The following is a 16,698-nucleotide window of genomic DNA, read 5'->3' as shown; positions in this document are numbered from 1 at the left end:
TCTAGGAGACATCATTTAAAAATAAGGGGTCACTATTTAATATATAGCTGAGGTGAAATTTTTCTCAGAAATTCATAACTCTTTGAAAATTTCTTCCTCTAAAAGGTTTGGAAAGCAGAGTCTTTGAGATTCTTGGGGTGAAAGGTAAGAGCAGGTAGGCAAGGTTACAATCAAATCAGCTATAACCTTACTAAATTATGGAGTAGATTCGAGAGACCAAATGGCCAACTCATGCTCCTAACTCACATGGTTGAATCCATGCTGGACATATATGCACAGTTTATGTGCTAGGGTCATCAAATATGTTGTCATTGATAGCCTTTGACATCCAGTAGTCATTCTTTGGAGCCTCCAGTACACCACAAAGCAGACAGCTACAGGTTGTTTTGGTTCTGTACAGCATAAGGCTGCCAAGGCAGCACCCACAAAGTAACGTGTAAGCAGTCACTGGCACCTTGCAATCCTAGTGAAGCCATATCTCCACTCCAACAGCTTCTCTCTGGAAAAAGGGAATTAAGTTCTGGTCACCGCATTATAAGAAGGATGTGGAAGCTTTGGAATGGGTGTAGAGGAGATTTACTAGGATGTTGCCTGGTACGGAAGGAATGTCTTACGAGGAAAGGCTGAGGGCCTTGAGGCTGTTCTCGTTAGAGAGAAGAAGGTTGAGAGGTGACTTAATAGAGACATACAAGATAATCAGAGGGTTAGATAGGGTGGACAGGGAGAGCCTTTTTCCAAGTATGGGAACGGCAAACACGAGGGGACACAACTTTAAACTGAGGGGAGATAGGTATAAGACAGATGTCAGAGGTAGTTTCTTTACTCAGAGAGTAGTAAGGGTATAGAATGCTTTGCCTGCAACGGTAATAGATTTACCAAGTTTAAGTGCATTTAAGTCGTCATTGGACAGGCATATTGACGTACGTGGAATAGTGTAGGTGGAATGAGCTTCAGATTAGTATGACAGGGCGTTGCAATATCGAGGGCTGAAGGGCCTGTACTGCGCTGTAATGTTCTATGTTCTATGTTCTAAGTATAATTAGCTCTCAATGAATAGAGAATATTACTGACCTCCCTCAGACAACAGTGGAAAGCAATATGCAAGGTGTTGCAAATATCATCTCCAAATATCAATTCGAAGCCAGAGATTTGTCACAATAATTCACCTTCATAGACTCTGACAGTGTCATCCTTTTCCTGATCTGAGGTTGCAGTGTAGTTGTAACAGGTGGCAGGTTTAAGTCAGGATATCAGTACTGAAGTATAAACACTGCACATTATTTCATGATGTGGAGGTGCTAGTGTTGGACTGGGGTGCACAAAGTCAGAAGTCACATGATAACAGACAAAAGGATAGTATTCTGAAAACTTGTGATTTCAAATAAACCTGCTGGACTATAACCTGTAACATGTGACTTGTTACATTATTTCAGATTGTAATCCAGGTAGGAGAATTGTTATCTGAAGACCATAGGCAAGTATGATTTCCTGCTGGAACCTTTTCCCCTCATTTTTCTTCCTGTTTTTTCCTGTTCTAAATGGCTTTTCTCTCCCAAAGAAATTCCACAATCCAAGAAGAGTTCCTACTGGCGTATCCATGTCTTGAAGCAATAGTTTTGTGCAGAAGCCTTGAACTCAGTAACAAGCAAATTTATATCATGCCAGACAATGCCCTGCAGATCTTTGCAGCTGTAAACAACTAAAGAAAACGCGTGTAGAATTGAAGCACCACCTAGAAGAAATAAATCAACACCTAACCTGAAGGGAGTTGCTGATCCTTTTACATTGCACTGGTGGGAGCTTAATTTAGCTATGCCAAATTAAGAAAAGTTGTCAACTGGAGAAGTGGGTTCCAAAATAGCAACATTGATATCAAATCAACACTGCATTCTGATTGAAATCATGATCTTTCTACTATACAACAACTATTCACTGTGCATGTTAATACCCTCCACAATGTGGCATCAGTGTAATTTGCCCTAGAAGTATGTTATTTACCATGGATGCTGTTTGAACAACAAACAGCTCCCCAAGTGCTCAAATAATGAATATGCCAATTCTAATTTTGCACTGACCACCCTCAGGAGAGGTAAAGGGATACAACAGAGTTCAAAAGAGTACTCTAAATCATGCTGTATATTATCACTGCATACTGCAAAACTTGAAAGATTCCAAGAAGAATACCTGTGGTAATGGTTTATTGAATTTTAAACAGTTTGTCAAATAGCAGATTTGACCACTAGTCCTCTATACTCACCTTCCCAGGAAAAATGCAATATAAACGATTGATGAGAACATTGTAAAGAACTGGAACGTGAACATTTTTATACTGAAGTTATTTTCTCGAGCCAGTGCAGTGCGTGGTCCTTCTGCAAATACCATAATGTGATTAAAAGATAACATGTAGTACTCTGATTCATTCAACTAATCCTCCAGAGATCAGTGTGAAAGCAGGACAGAAGAGAAATACAGACATACTATACACCTTCTGATGCATACTACACTTTAATGTTCTTCAATATTTATTCAACCTATATCAGTTGCAGGAGTTCTATTGCATTGTGGTCATCTTCTTAGGTCTGTGCCAGAAGAGTTCAAGTCTGATAGGGGTGTGTCCAAACATGTTGACACATATACAAAAAACATCAATGTAAGTGGAACACTTGAAGCTGTCAGTGTTTTAATCTACATGTCAGCTTTCTTATGCTTCACTGGAAACAAATCAGCTTTTTCCACACAAATGGAAGGCAAGGTCATCAGCTGAGGGAACAAAGCAAATTTTTGGAGACCAACATGAGCTTGTTAGTACCAGATGTTACTTTCTTCCTGTCATTGTTGCATAGAATTTAAAATGCGTTTTTTAAGAATCACAATTACTAATTTCTCTATTTAGGGTTCCTAAAGCATTTGTATTATTGCATTTCAAGATCCTTAGAATTTGGTTATAAAATAGTGAGTGAGAGCGATAGTGACTTTCCTGAATTAGTTAGGATTTCATTAAAGTGCTGTACTGTGTTGCAAGATTCTGGTCTCTTTAATACTTGGTTATATCCTGTAATTTGACTTTTCTGTTTTTTTGTTTATTATTGGAGTTCCTTTTAGACCATGTTTCTCTGTGGATGCTTCAACATGTTAATTTCATGTTGGTAAACCTCCCACTAAAAATAGCAAACAAGAGATTATAGGAATGCATTCAGTGTTTCTTGTTATAATTTAATCTAACAATTTCTAGCCCACATTAAGGTATTAAAAACAGAAATGTTTGAAATGCACACACTGATCAGCTTCTAAAAGAGGATAAGATAAGTTGAAGTTTGAATGTAATCCTTTATCAAAAAGGGCACAGGAATGCAAATATAGAAGTCAACCAGAACAATGATGATGAATGAGCAAGCTATACATGCTGAACAGGATGAGTTTGGTGGAGTTTTGGGCTACTTACAGCTTATGGAGGGGAACCAGTAAACATGTCTTGACAGAAGGTCTCAGAAGATAAGCAGTCTTGGTGATGGATAATGTGGGAATCAAACTAGCTACTACAGTTGTGAATGGTCTCATTCAACTCAAAACAGTTGCTGGCGGGGCACATAAAATAATTAGCAAGGGAGTGAAGTTTGTGACAAGGGCTGAAGACCTTTCCAATACTGAGCTGCAGGGAAGTGTGTCTGATCCAAAATTGGATGTTAGGCAATTGGTCTAACAGAACAAAGGATGAAATGGTATTTTAGTAGAGGACTATCATTAAGGATGGAGCTGTTATGAGGTTACTATTCCTGCAGATGATATGGCTAAAGTCAACTTGCAGATAAGAAAGAGAGAAGGATCAAAAACAGATCTTTGGGGAGTCTAGCAGTAATTGGATGGAAATCTTCCAATGCTGACAAAGCACTGTCTACATTCAAGTTGTAAGCAAAGAACAAAGTGAAGAGGGAAAGCTCAAGCGTATTCTTAATCAGAATAATCATATGTCTTTCTGTGGACTAACATGGATTCCTGAAAAAAAAACATATGTGATAGTGAGGGTCAATCTCACATATTGACCCTCAACATATGAGGAACGGCTGAGGATCCTGGGATTGTATTCATTGGAGTTTAGAAGATTAAGAGGAGATTTAATAGAGACGTACAAGATAATACATGGCTTGGAAAGGGTGGACGCGAGGAAATTGTTTCCATTAGGCGAGGAGACTAGGACCCGTGGACACAGCCTTAGAATTAGTGGGGGGGGGGGTCAATTCAGAACAGAAATGCGGAGACATTTCTTCAGCCAGAGGGTGGTGGGCCTGTGGAATTCATTGCCACGGAATGCAGTGGAGGCCAGGACGCTAAATGTCTTCAAGGCAGAGATTGATAGATTCTTGTTGTCTCGAGGAATTAAGGGCTACGGGGAGAACGCTGATAAGTGGAGTTGAAATGCCCATCAGCCATGATTGAATGCGGAGTGGACTCGATGGGCCAAATGGCCTTACTTCCACTCCTATGTCTTATGGTCTTATGGCCTTATGGCCTTATGGTCTTATGGTGAACCAGTTTGATTATGGGGCATGGGTAGGGTAAATAGACATGGTCTTTTCCCTGGGGAGGGGGAGTCCAGAACTAGGCAGCATAGATTTAAATTGAGTGAGGAAAGATTTAAAACAGACCTAAGGGGCAACGTTTTCACACAGATGGTGATGCATGTATGGAATCAGCTGTCAGAGGAAGTGGTGGAGGCTGGTACAATTACAAAATTTAAAAACTTAAATTTAAAATTTAAAAACATTTTAACTCACAAATTACATGATTGTACTGAATCCAATGTTGTACTGATAGAAACAATTATTTTCATATGAAATATTTTATGTTAAATATCTAATCATCCAAACCAAACATGTTTTAACCTTCAAAAGTAAGGCTTTGGCCAAATTACAGAAAATCAATTAAATGAATTATCTGGTCAATTATCAAGATTTGTGCTGCGAAAAAACATATCCCAGAACCCCAGAAAGCAATTTTTGGATCTTCACTTTACATCACTGTCTGCAAGTTCTAACCCTACTACTGTAACTACATTATTCCATTTTTTCTCTTTTCAGAAGAGCAATGGAATGCTAGGTATACTAGGTATAAATTACAATAGTCTCACATCTTATTGTGTTTTCAGAGTAATTCCTCTTCTTGTGCTGTAGGCATATATTGAGGTCATATTTGAACTGTTAGTTTGCTTAGGGACAATGCCAGAATTTTTCTTATTGTTGTTGTTACCAAGTACCACAGAGAAGCAAATATGAATCTGCAGAGTTCAAACAATTTTCTTACAGTGTTATATATTTACGTACCTAAATCGCATAACTTCTTTGCAACTTTACGATTAATCTGGAACACAAAAATGTCAAAAAAACAATTTTATTCATTTTTCAGGTAATTATACATAAGTTTTTTTTCTGTTTCACATCTGAGATGTAGAATTATATATTTCCATTCATTGTAGCACTTGTTTTCATTAAGTTGTGCAGCATTCTATTGGGAGTAGTGTCTGAGTTCAACCAGTGAGTAACTTGTATGGGCATCTGCTTCTCCTACCTTTTCAGTTGACACAAGTATCATGTTTAAAAGATGCTGTTGAGGGAGTCTTGTTGATCTATTGTCGTGCACCTTGTAAATGGTATGTACTAGTGCCTGTCTGCATCGGTTGTATAGAAAATGAATGTTGAAGGTGAGGGATACAGTACCAATCAAACGGATATATTTGTTCTGGATGGCATTTGGCTTCTTAAGTGTTGTTGTGGTGCCCTTATTCAAGCAATTGGAGAGAATTCCAACACATTCCTGACTTGTGCCTTGTAGTTGGTGTATAGGAATTGAGAAGGCAGGATGTGAGTTATCTGCCACAGAATTACAGTATTTATATGGCTGATTCAGAGGATTTCTGTTCTGTGGTAACATCCAGGAAATTTAGGGATTAGTACTAACATCAACTGGGATCATAAAAATTGTCAAAATACACAGACATTTCATAATGCTTATGCTTCAGTGAAAGATCACCATTTAAAAATAAAACAAAATATGATCTAACAAGCCAAATTTCATTTTGGGATCTGACTTGTGCAGTAGTAACATCAGCTGGAATCATAAGAAAAGTCAAAATACACAAATATTTTAATATATGTACTCAAACATCAATTCTTTCAAAACTTGCAATGAATTATTTCTATTTGTACTTCTTGTGCCACATATGCTAACAATCTGTGAAAATGAAATATTCAGGGCACACTCCATTCCAAAGAGCTTTTACATCTGGCTGTTCCAAAATGTTTGTTACATCCAATTATGCATAGAAGGAAAGATAGGGCTAGGTATGAAGTTTTCAATGGGTTGCTCAGGACAGTTCAAGCAATACTGTCGGTGAATATAGAATTGACAGGCTTGGATCTAAAAGTGAGAGAGGGAGAAATAGAGAGAGAGAGAGAGAGAAGCAGACTCTACGTTAGGCAATGCTGATTTTAGCTACATAGCTGGGAAGACAACTGCACTACACGCATTCCACTCAGTGAGAACTCCTCAACAGAAGTTGGATATTCTTTGGATTTGGGAACAGGGAAATCCTGGAACCTTGGAATTGCCTGTAAGTCATTAATAGTTCAGTACAGTTGACAGTAAGGGTTGAAAAGCCCACAGCATTATTTTCTTCATAGAACTGAACAAGGGAAAATTCCTTTGAGAAAAACAAAAGGGTAGATCCAGTTTGATGAAGTTGTTGGTGAAAAGTAGGTATTGTGCCTGGGATTAAGTGTTGGAGTGTACTTCCTAGAGACTAGGCGAGCATAGACCAAGAATGGAGATTGATTACAGAATGGGAGCAATTTTTGAGTCAGTCCATTATGGAAAGACTCTCGAGAAGGAACTTCAAGGTTAGATTAGTAAAAATGAAGAATTGTAACCTCTTCTGAAGTTTAAGCAGATTTGATGACCTACCATGTCATTAACACCTGGGGAGAATGGGTGAAAAATCCGTTCAATCTGTGTTGGGTACATATGCTATTTGATGAATGCTGGAAAATGTTTGATTACACTCTATCGTGCATATTTACCACATATTACCTCTGGCTGTTAGAATATATATTTTTTATAGATTACACTACTGTTCTAGCATTGTGTTGTAAAGTTTATTTTGGTTGTTCAAAACGTGGAATCTTGTGACTCTGTTCTCTTAGTAAATCCCTGGCATCTCATCCTTGTTTACTTCAAAAAAATGACTGGTCCCTAGCCAGATTGCAACATAAATTTGGTAAACTGATTCAGGATAACAAACAATTGAAAAGAACTGCAAGTCCTAAAAAAATAAAGACAAAGTACTTTAACTCGCTCTTACCTTAGTCATGATGAGAATTGTGAAGAAATGCAATACAGCACCAACCATTACAGCAATTGATCTGGCATGATCACTCAGAAATTCTGAACCAGACTTTGTGAACGTCACAGCAGCAATAACCCGACATATCACAATTCCAAGTGAAAGACCAATAATAACAGTGATCTATAAGGCAACAGGGAAAAGTGACACTGGAAGTTGATTGAACACATTAGAGAAATAAACAATGCTGACAATGATAGGGTCAATGCAGTCTCTAATCCAGAAGGAAGAGTTCGAGAATGTTGCATCAGTAACAAATGAAATAGTTCATCACATATACTTGTGATCTCATGTACCAACATAAAACAGCCATAACAATAAGCAAACTCACTATTTGAGAACTTCAGTCCCAACCTGTGCACAACTGGACAACAGAATTTCATCGATTGATTTCTGTTTTACCTCACTGCGATAGATTGCTGGAAATCAAGCTCACTATTCTCAGAGTGATCACAAAACGTAAAACTTTCATAAAAGTGTATAAAATCCCCAGGATTCTAAAACCAGGTTGACACAAGCATGGACCAGGCTTCTGTACTTAGCAATGATTGCATATTACAAGTAAATATATTCTAGCTGCAAGTAAACAATTATTAATTATTGACATATAACTCTAATAGTTAAAACCCTTATAAATTTCTCCAACACACACATACAGACACACACAAAAAGACACTGGTGTTATGGGCAGAGGGAAAGACTAGAAAGGCAGTTTAATTGTCCCTGTCCACAGGGTTCACTGAGATGATCCTGTTTGCTTTTCAGGACACACTGCTACTTGATCTTTCTTCTCCAGGTACTTTTACTTGCTTGTAGGAGATTGTGTGCTTATTAAGTCACTAACTTATTAATTCAAAGTCAAATTTTATTGCAACTAATAAAAGAAATAAACTAGCTTTCTTCAGGCTTGTAGTGTTTTCATTGCAGAAAAAAGGTCAGTTTCTTCTTTTAAAGCAATCAAATCTTCTTTTGATTGCTTCTGACCAGTCCTTTACACCCACAAGTTGTTCAGCTACCGAGGAACCAATCACATAGTTGTTAGGAAGCAGAAGGCCTTTGTTATCGACAATTGCTTACCGCTTCACAACCAATCAACTACTTGTTGCCAGCTGAATCTGCATGTATATACACCTCCAGCTCTAGCCTGTCTATAGTAACCTCCCTCACTGCTCGAACAAACAGTACTTGTAACTTGCTTTTAAAAAATGCAGTCATCCTTATCACCTTATCCTTATAACCGATTTTTAAAAACAACTCTTTTCTCATTTCAGTCCACAATCAAAAATACAGAAAAATGAAAAGAATACAACTTTGCATTCCTTGTTATACACCAGAAAACTTCAGCTCAATCACTGCTGAGTGATAATATTACTATACACGTTTGGTATTGAAACAGTCACAATCTCAAATTGCATCCCCCTTGATATCTACTATGACAAACTCACTCTTTAATGAGTATTAACATTCTTGAGCTCATCAAGTACTGGACAACAGTAATCCTGGGGTAGTTATTTGTTGGATAGCAACAAACTCCCTAGCTCAATCCCTACTACAATGCAACAATCTGAAACTTATGTTCTACTGGTACTTTGTAATTCAGTTTAATATTCCATCAAATAATAAGTTCTCATTTCACTCTCTATTGAATTTTAAAAGTCCAGGCTCACACCTTGGTGGATATCAACAATTAAAAGCATATCTTCCAATGGACAACAGAATCTGGACCTTCAGTGAAGTAGCATTTGTTGGAGATACTCAGTAGAACAACTGGAGAGTGTTTTCAGAGATGAAAGTTTCTACACAGAATATTCTCATCCTGAAAGTCCCCAGAACTTTTCCAACAACACAGGAATTAGATGGGAACCTCTTCCCACCCTATCTCCTATTGAGGACTTAAGGATTTCTTCATGATACTGCTGCGATTAACTCTATTCAGTTTAATTTTCAATCAAATAATAAGATCCCATTTCTGTTCTTGGCAGTTGGGAACACTGGCAGACTTCACAACCGGTGCAACAGAGTATCCTGTTTGTTGAATACAGGGCGTGAGGCAGCCTTGATCTGATGCAGTCTGAGGATGATCAAGACTTAGAGGCTAACTACTGAAATCCATTTCCTGCCCTTACGTTTGAACCCTGTGGCTCCCCCCTCTACTTTCAACCCAAACATACAATCACCTTCAAAAAGGTAACTTTCATCCTCACTGCTGCTGGCCTTCCACATTGCTTGGTTACTAGCAACTGTGGTCTTTGATGTGGTTCTGGGGCTCACAGTGGTGGCCAGCCTCAGGTTGGCAAGTAGATTTAGGGGAGTGGGTTATCACTGTCCTTGGAAGTGGCCTGACAGAAAGTTAACTGGATGATCATCTAACTGCCTGATCTGGTGACCTTTCCAGTTTGCATTGGTGAAGGTGAAGCATGTTGAAGAAAGGTTAGAATTTGCTGTGGATGGGAAAGTGCATCATAGACTGACACTAGAGGGTATAATTTCATCCATACCATTAGACTGACAGACCACATCACTAACACTTTATGGAACCATTTTATTTTTGTTCCAGATGGACAGAAATTGATCTGCCTGTACTGCTCGCAAGACAAAGCTTTTCACTGTGCCTCGGTACACATGACAATAAATTCAATTCAGTTCAATTCATAATAATTGAATTGCATGCTGAAGAAAGGTTAGAATTTGCCGTGGATGAGAAAGTGCATCATGAGAAACTGTCCTAATAGCTTGCTATGCTATGGGATAATTGGATGAAAATTCAATCAGAAAAGGTTCTCTTTCGTTGAATTCCTTAATACTCCACTCCAGTAAAGATGTTCGTCAAACTGTTCTTTACAGCTCTCAAGAAACAATTCTGACAGATGTTTTTAAAAAAGTGCTTTTCTTCTAATTTGTCTGTATCAGTGCATGAACACCAATGCTAACCAGTTTCAGTTTAGGCTTTCAATCATTGCAGCCCTGCCTGCAAAAGCTACTTTCCTTTAAATTTATCTTAATATATATCTTGCAAAACAGCAAATTTTCCCCTTCTTTGTGTCGTGAAATAAAATAATGGTTCGCAGTGTTTTTGCATGGTATGCTGAGGGTGAAATTGCATTTCATATAATTTAGATTAGATTAGATTATTTACAGTGTGGAAACAGGCCCTTTGGCCCAACAAGTCCACACTGACCCGCTGAAGCGCGGCTCATCCATGCCCCTACATTTACCCCTTACCTAACACTGCGGGCAATTTAGCATGGCCAATTCAGTGTAGGAATGAGAGTGTTCTGAGTGCAAAACTGTGTTATATATATTTATAGTGCAATTAGTGAGAGTACGGAAACAGATTTTGGAAATTCCCTTGTGTATCATATAACGTAATAGTCTGAGTTGGGTATGAGGTATTTTTTGTTTATAATGTATTGCAGGAATGTAAACTGACACAAGAGGCTTGTTTATGAGTTTCTTGTGCAGTGAGACCTGGTCTGACATTTACCTTTAATTTTACACTAATATATTTGATCATTGCACGTTGAAGAAAAGTTAGAAAGTGCTGTGGATGAGAAAGTGCATCATAGACTGACAATAGACAGTATAATTTCATCCATACCATTAGACTGACAGACCACATCACTAACACTTTATGGAACCACATTATTTTTGTTCCAGATGGACAGAAATTGATTACATGATTATTCACTGAGACAAGCATCTGACTAATCTGTACGGTACTTTCTCCCCACACTGCCTAATGGACATAACTGTATGATAAATCCTAGAAACTCAGTGAAAACCTGGAGCAATTAATATGGGACTGGACAACTGCACATGGAGTTCACTTGCACTATCCCTCCAAATTTATTGAGGAAGCTACCTTATAGTGCAATTAAAGTTCATGAAGAATGCTCAGCTGAACAAGGACTGTTAGAAACATGAAGTGAGATAGAAGCTGCCACTTGTTCTCTACAATTTTAAATACTCATGCTACTCAATCCAATTCCCTAGCATGTGTGTCCAATGTGCGTAGCACACGGATAGGATATCATTGGAGCAAAGTTTAGGTTATAATATTGTCCCTTTATATGCTGTTTATTTGCTAATATTTTTCTTAATGATGACTTATTACATCAGAGTATAAACACAACATAATAACTTACCAGAATACATGCTAGCAACATAACGATTGTTGTGCGTTTGTATGAATGGTGATATTCTTTAACATTGACATCAGGATTGTATAATAGCCCAAGCGCCAGTTCCTCCTGATGCAATAAAACAATCATATCAGAATTGAATTGTCTCTCTACTTCAACCCAATAGCAGAAAAAAAGATTTACAATGATGTTACCAAGACTAGAGGGTTTGACTTAGAAGGAGAAGCCAGAACTTTTTTGCCCTGGAGCATGAGAGACTAATGGGTGACCTTATAGAGGTTTATAAAATCATGAGGGGCACAGATACAGTGAATAGTCAGTATTTCCCCAGAGTACGAGAGTCTAAACCCAAACTGCATAGATTTCAGGTGAGAGGGGAAAGATTTAAAAGGGACCCAAGGGGCAGCTTTTTTTACACAGGGAGTGGTGTGAGCTGTTAGAACAAGTGGTAGAGGTGAGTGCACTTAGAATATTTAAAAGGTGTTTGAAAAGGCATATGGATTGGAAAGGTTTAGAGGGATATGGGCCAAATGCAGGCAAATGGATCTATTCAGTTTAGAATACCTGGTCAGCTCGGACAAGTTGGGCTGAAGAGTCTATTCCTGTGTTGGATTATTCTGTGACTCCTACAAGTAAATTAACATTTTCCTTGTCAATTGAATACTAGCAGCAAGATTTTTGACTCGCAATGTAGATGTGAATGGTGTAGTGAAATTCTGAACTTAGAATTTTGTGTTGAGAAAACAATTTTCCCCTGTCTTCCCAACCTCATGTTATTCTCATGTAGTCTTTTCATGGATAAGAAATTATAGTGGTGCAAAATATGCGCACACACACCCTCTACAAAAGACAGGATCATCATTATGGGGACCACAGGAAAATTCTTGCTGCAAATTATGTACACCTGCTGTTGAGGATTGTGGTAGGCTAAAAACAATGACCCTCTTTGGATGGCTTGTGACTGTAAAGGGTGTAACAAGCTCAGCCAGGTGGATCTCGTGTAATATGAGTTCCCTGATTGGACCAGATTAAAAGCCCCAATCAGGGACCCCTAGCTGACAGATAAAAGCAGGAGTGACTCCCCAGTGGAGGGCTCTCTACGCAGGAGTCCTTCCCCTTTCTCTCAGGGATCTGGGGTGGAGGGTGCTGCACACAACAGCTCCCTGCAACCGCAGATTGCGGTGGTTCACGGACTCCCAGCCCAACTGCTTGTTCTGTGGCGCAGTGGAGTCCGTGGACCACGTGTATATTGGGTGTGGGCGTGTGCACTCCCTTTTTGATTTTCTGAAAAACCTCCTCCTCTGCTTTTGGTTACACTTCAGTCCCACGCTCCTGATCTTTGGGCACCTGGTACGGAGGAGGGAGGGCAGGTCTGAAGACTCTTCGTGGGTCTGCTACTCAGCCTGGCCAAACTGACCATAAACAGGTCCAGGCAGCGGGCTGTGGAGGGGTCATTAGGGCCGATTGCCTACCCCTCTTCCGCGGTTATGTAAGAGCCCGGGTGTCCTTGGAGAAGGAGCACGTGGTGTCCACCAACACCCTGGAGTTGTTCAGGGAGAGGTGGGTGCCGTAGGGAGTGGAGTGCATTATTTCCCCCTCCAACTCTATTTTGATTTAGTCACTGCCCTCCCCTTCACTGTTTGATCACACAGCATTGCCCTTTGATGTGAAGGGCACTGCTTGTCACTGACCACTGGGGTGTTTTCCTATCCTCCTGGTGGTGGAAATTGAATAAGGATTCATGCACTTTGTGTCTTTCACTATGTCTCACAACTGCACACACACACCATGGATGCTGGGGAAAAATAAGCACTACTGCAGTTAGGCAGTAATGCGGTTGTTTAAAAAGAAAAAAAAGAAAAAATAAACAAAAAAAAGGAGTGAAAAAAAAGGAGAGTAAACAAAAATGCAGGAGTGGCTCCCCAGTGGAGGGCTCTCTACATGAGAGTCTTCCCCCTTTCCCTCAGGGATCTGGGGGTGGAGGGTGCTGCAAACAGCAGTCCCTTGCAACCGCAGATTGCGGTGGTTCACAAGACACCCAGGCCAACTGCTTGTTCTGTGGCGCTGTGGAGTCCGTGGACCATGTATATATTGGGTGTGGATGTTTGCACTCCCTTTTTGATTTCCTCAAAAACCTCCTCCTCTGCTTTTGGTTGTACTTCAGTCTCACGCTCCTGATCTTCGGGCACCCGGTACGGAGGAGGGAGGGCAGGTCTGAAGACCTCCTCGTGGGTCTGCTCCTGGGCCTGTCCAAACTGGCCATAAACATGGAGGGGGTCGTTAGGGCCGATGCCTGCCCCTCTTCCGCGGTTACGTTAGGGCCCGGGTCCACCAACAACCTGGAGTTGTTCAGGGAGAGGTGGGCGATGGAGGGAGTGGAGTGTATTATTTCTCACTCCAACTCTATTTTGATTTATTCCTTGCCCTCCCCCTCGCTGTTTGATCACACAGCATTGCCCTTTGATGTGAAGGGCACTGTTTGTCACTGGCCATTCAGGTGTTTTCCTATCTTCCTGATGGTGGAAATTGAATAAAGATTCATGCACATTGTGTCTCTCACAGTGTCTCACACCCGGACACACACAACATGGGTGCTGGAGAAAAAATAAGCACTACCGCAGTTAGGCGGTAGTGTGGGGGTTTAAAAAAAGCAGGAGTGGCTCCCCAGTGGAGGGCTCTCTACATGGGAGTCCTCCCCCTTTCCCTCAGGGATCTGAGGTGGAGGGTGCTGCACGCAGTAGTCCACTGCAACTGCAGATTGCGCTGGTTCACGGACTCCCAGCCCAACTGCTTGTTCTGCGGTGCGGTGGAGCCCTTGAACCATGTACATGTTGGATGTGGGCGCTTGCACTCCCTTTTTGATTTTCTTAAAAACCTCCTTCTCTGTTTTTGGTTGCACTTCAGTCCCATGCTCCTGATCTTCGGGCACCCGGTGCGAAGGAGGGAGGGCAGGTCTGAGGACCTCCTCGTAGGTCTGCTCCTGGGCCTGGCCAAACTGGCCATAAACAGGTCCAGACAGCAGGGTCATTAGGGCTGACTGTCTACCCCTCTTCCGCGGTTATGTTAGAGCCCGGGTATCTCTGGAGAAGGAGCACACAGTGTTCACCAACACCATTGAGCTATTCAGGGAGAGGTGGGCGCCACAGGGAGTGGAGTACATTATTTCCTCATCCAATTCTATTTTGATTTAATCCCTGCCTTCCCCTTCACTGTTTGATCACACAGCATTGCCCTTTGATGTGAAGGGCACTGCTTGTCACTGGCCACTTGGGTGTTTCTTTTCTTTTCTTCCTGGCGGTGGAAACTGAATAATGACTTGTTCACCTTATGTCTTTCACTGTGTCTCACACCTGCACACGCACAACATGGGTGCGGGGGGAAAATAAGCACTACCAGTGTTGGGCAGTAGTGTAGGGGAAAGTAAAACAACAAAACAAGGAGTGTCAGAGGAATGAAGAAAAGATCTACTTGAAGAGGACAAGGCAGTGCTGCCCACATCTTCAGGCTGAATTCGGCAGTGGGCTCTAATTCTAACTGCATTTGCAAGTTGGAACACCATCGAGGAGGCCAAGTAGCAAATGCAGATGCATGGAGCGGCCTCCCCATTGGCAGATACAGCACTGGTGGTACCACCACTGCAAGGGTCTGTTCTGGTTTTAAACTTGCTAGACACACTTCCGGTCACAGGTGACAATATCAGACTTTGTACAAAGAAAAATCTGGTCCTGGCAAAACAGAAACAGCTGGTGGTGATTGGGGAAATCAAAGGGCCGTCACAACCAGAATTGAAATCTTTTTGGATCCAGAAAGACCAGATCACAGTTGGTGAATATTATTATAGAGGGCAAGAGTGATTGTCCTGAGCGAAGGTCGCTGCCAGATACTGGCTGAACTCCACCAGGATCATTCCAGGAGTTTCCAAAATGAAAATGCTGGAGAGAAGTTATGGCTGGTGTCCAGAATTGGATGCAGATATAGCCACGTTGGTGGTGCAGTGTCCAGAGTGCTAACAAGGACAAGCAGCTCTCCCACATTCTTGAGAATGGCTGGGTAAACCCTGGAGTCATTTGAATGTCGACTATGCAGGTCCTTTCATAGGTTTAGTTCTTACTTATTATGGAAACCCACTCAAAATGGCTAGGTGTGCATCAAGTTCAGTTGTCAATGAGGAGAAGACTCCACAGCATGTTAAATCTGATCTTCCCAGCCCTGGGCTGGGAGTGGAACCAATCAGGAACACCAGTGCTGGACATAAGACTCCACTAAGCAAGAGAGACAGTTTACTATAGTTGTGGGTACGTTCACTGAGCTCAGAAGTTGATTTGCAGATGTTTCGTTCCCTGTCTAAATGGCAACATCAGTGCTTTGGAACCTCCTGAGAAGCGTTGCTGTATTGTGTCTTCTGGAATTTATTTGGTTCCATTTCTGCTGCTTCCGGTTGCTCATTGTTGTGGCTGCTTTATTGGGTCCAGGTTAATGTGTTTGTTAATGGAGTCCGTGGATGAGTGCCATGCTTCGAGAAATTCTCCAGCAGTCCTCTGTTTAGCTTGTCCTATAATTGTTGTGTTGTCGCAGTCGAACTTGTGGTGCTTGTCATCTGTGTGTATGGCTACTAGGGGCAACTGGTCATGCCATTTAGTGGCTAGTTGGTGTTTATGGATATGGATTGCTAGTTGTCTGCCTGTTTATCCTATATAGTGTTTTGTACAGTATTTGTGTGGCATCTTGTAAATTATGTTAGTCTTGCACATGATAGGTATAGGGTTTTTTGTTCTGGTGAGCTATTGTCTGAGCATGGCTGCCAGTTTTGTAGGTTGTTGTGAATTTGAATGGTTGGAGAAGTCTAGCTGTTAGTTCGGAGACATTTTTTATATAAGGTAGCAAGGCTAGTGTGTTGGGTCATGGCATGTCCTCATTATATTGAAGTTACGGATGAAATTGCAGGGATATCCGTTCCTGGTGAAGACTCTGTAGAGGCGGTGTTCTTCTTCTCTTCGCAGGTCGGGAGTGCTGCAGTGTGTTGTAGCCCTTTTGAACAGGGTTCTAATACAGGGACTTAATAAAAAAACACACTACTGAAACTACAAAAAAAATGGGCTGATAACCAGGATTCACCTACAAAGGATGAAACCAGAAGGCAACAACATCCCAAGATTTTATGGA

The 16,698-nt window shown here is 40.9% G+C and overlaps 1 protein-coding gene across 2 annotated transcripts in view; it reads right to left on the bottom strand.

Annotated features, from left to right (window-relative positions):
• Positions 1 to 16,698, bottom strand: part of LOC132824388 (anoctamin-9-like) — a 128,344-nt gene that overhangs the window by 45,756 nt on the left and 65,890 nt on the right. Inside the window, exons 13-16 of one of the 2 annotated variants that reach the window (XM_060838810.1) lie at positions 11,539 to 11,643; positions 7,352 to 7,516; positions 5,319 to 5,355; positions 2,258 to 2,369 (exon numbers count right to left, since the gene is read on the bottom strand). In XM_060838810.1, the coding sequence (XP_060694793.1) occupies positions 2,258 to 2,369; positions 5,319 to 5,355; positions 7,352 to 7,516; positions 11,539 to 11,643 (419 nt within the window). The remainder of the gene's footprint in view (positions 1 to 2,257; positions 2,370 to 5,318; positions 5,356 to 7,351; positions 7,517 to 11,538; positions 11,644 to 16,698) is intronic. The other variant, XM_060838811.1, reaches the window with a different exon arrangement.

This window comes from Hemiscyllium ocellatum, chromosome 18 (assembly GCF_020745735.1).
Source record: "Hemiscyllium ocellatum isolate sHemOce1 chromosome 18, sHemOce1.pat.X.cur, whole genome shotgun sequence".
Taxonomy (NCBI): domain Eukaryota; kingdom Metazoa; phylum Chordata; class Chondrichthyes; order Orectolobiformes; family Hemiscylliidae; genus Hemiscyllium; species Hemiscyllium ocellatum.
This window is presented reverse-complemented; position numbering and strand designations above follow the sequence as displayed.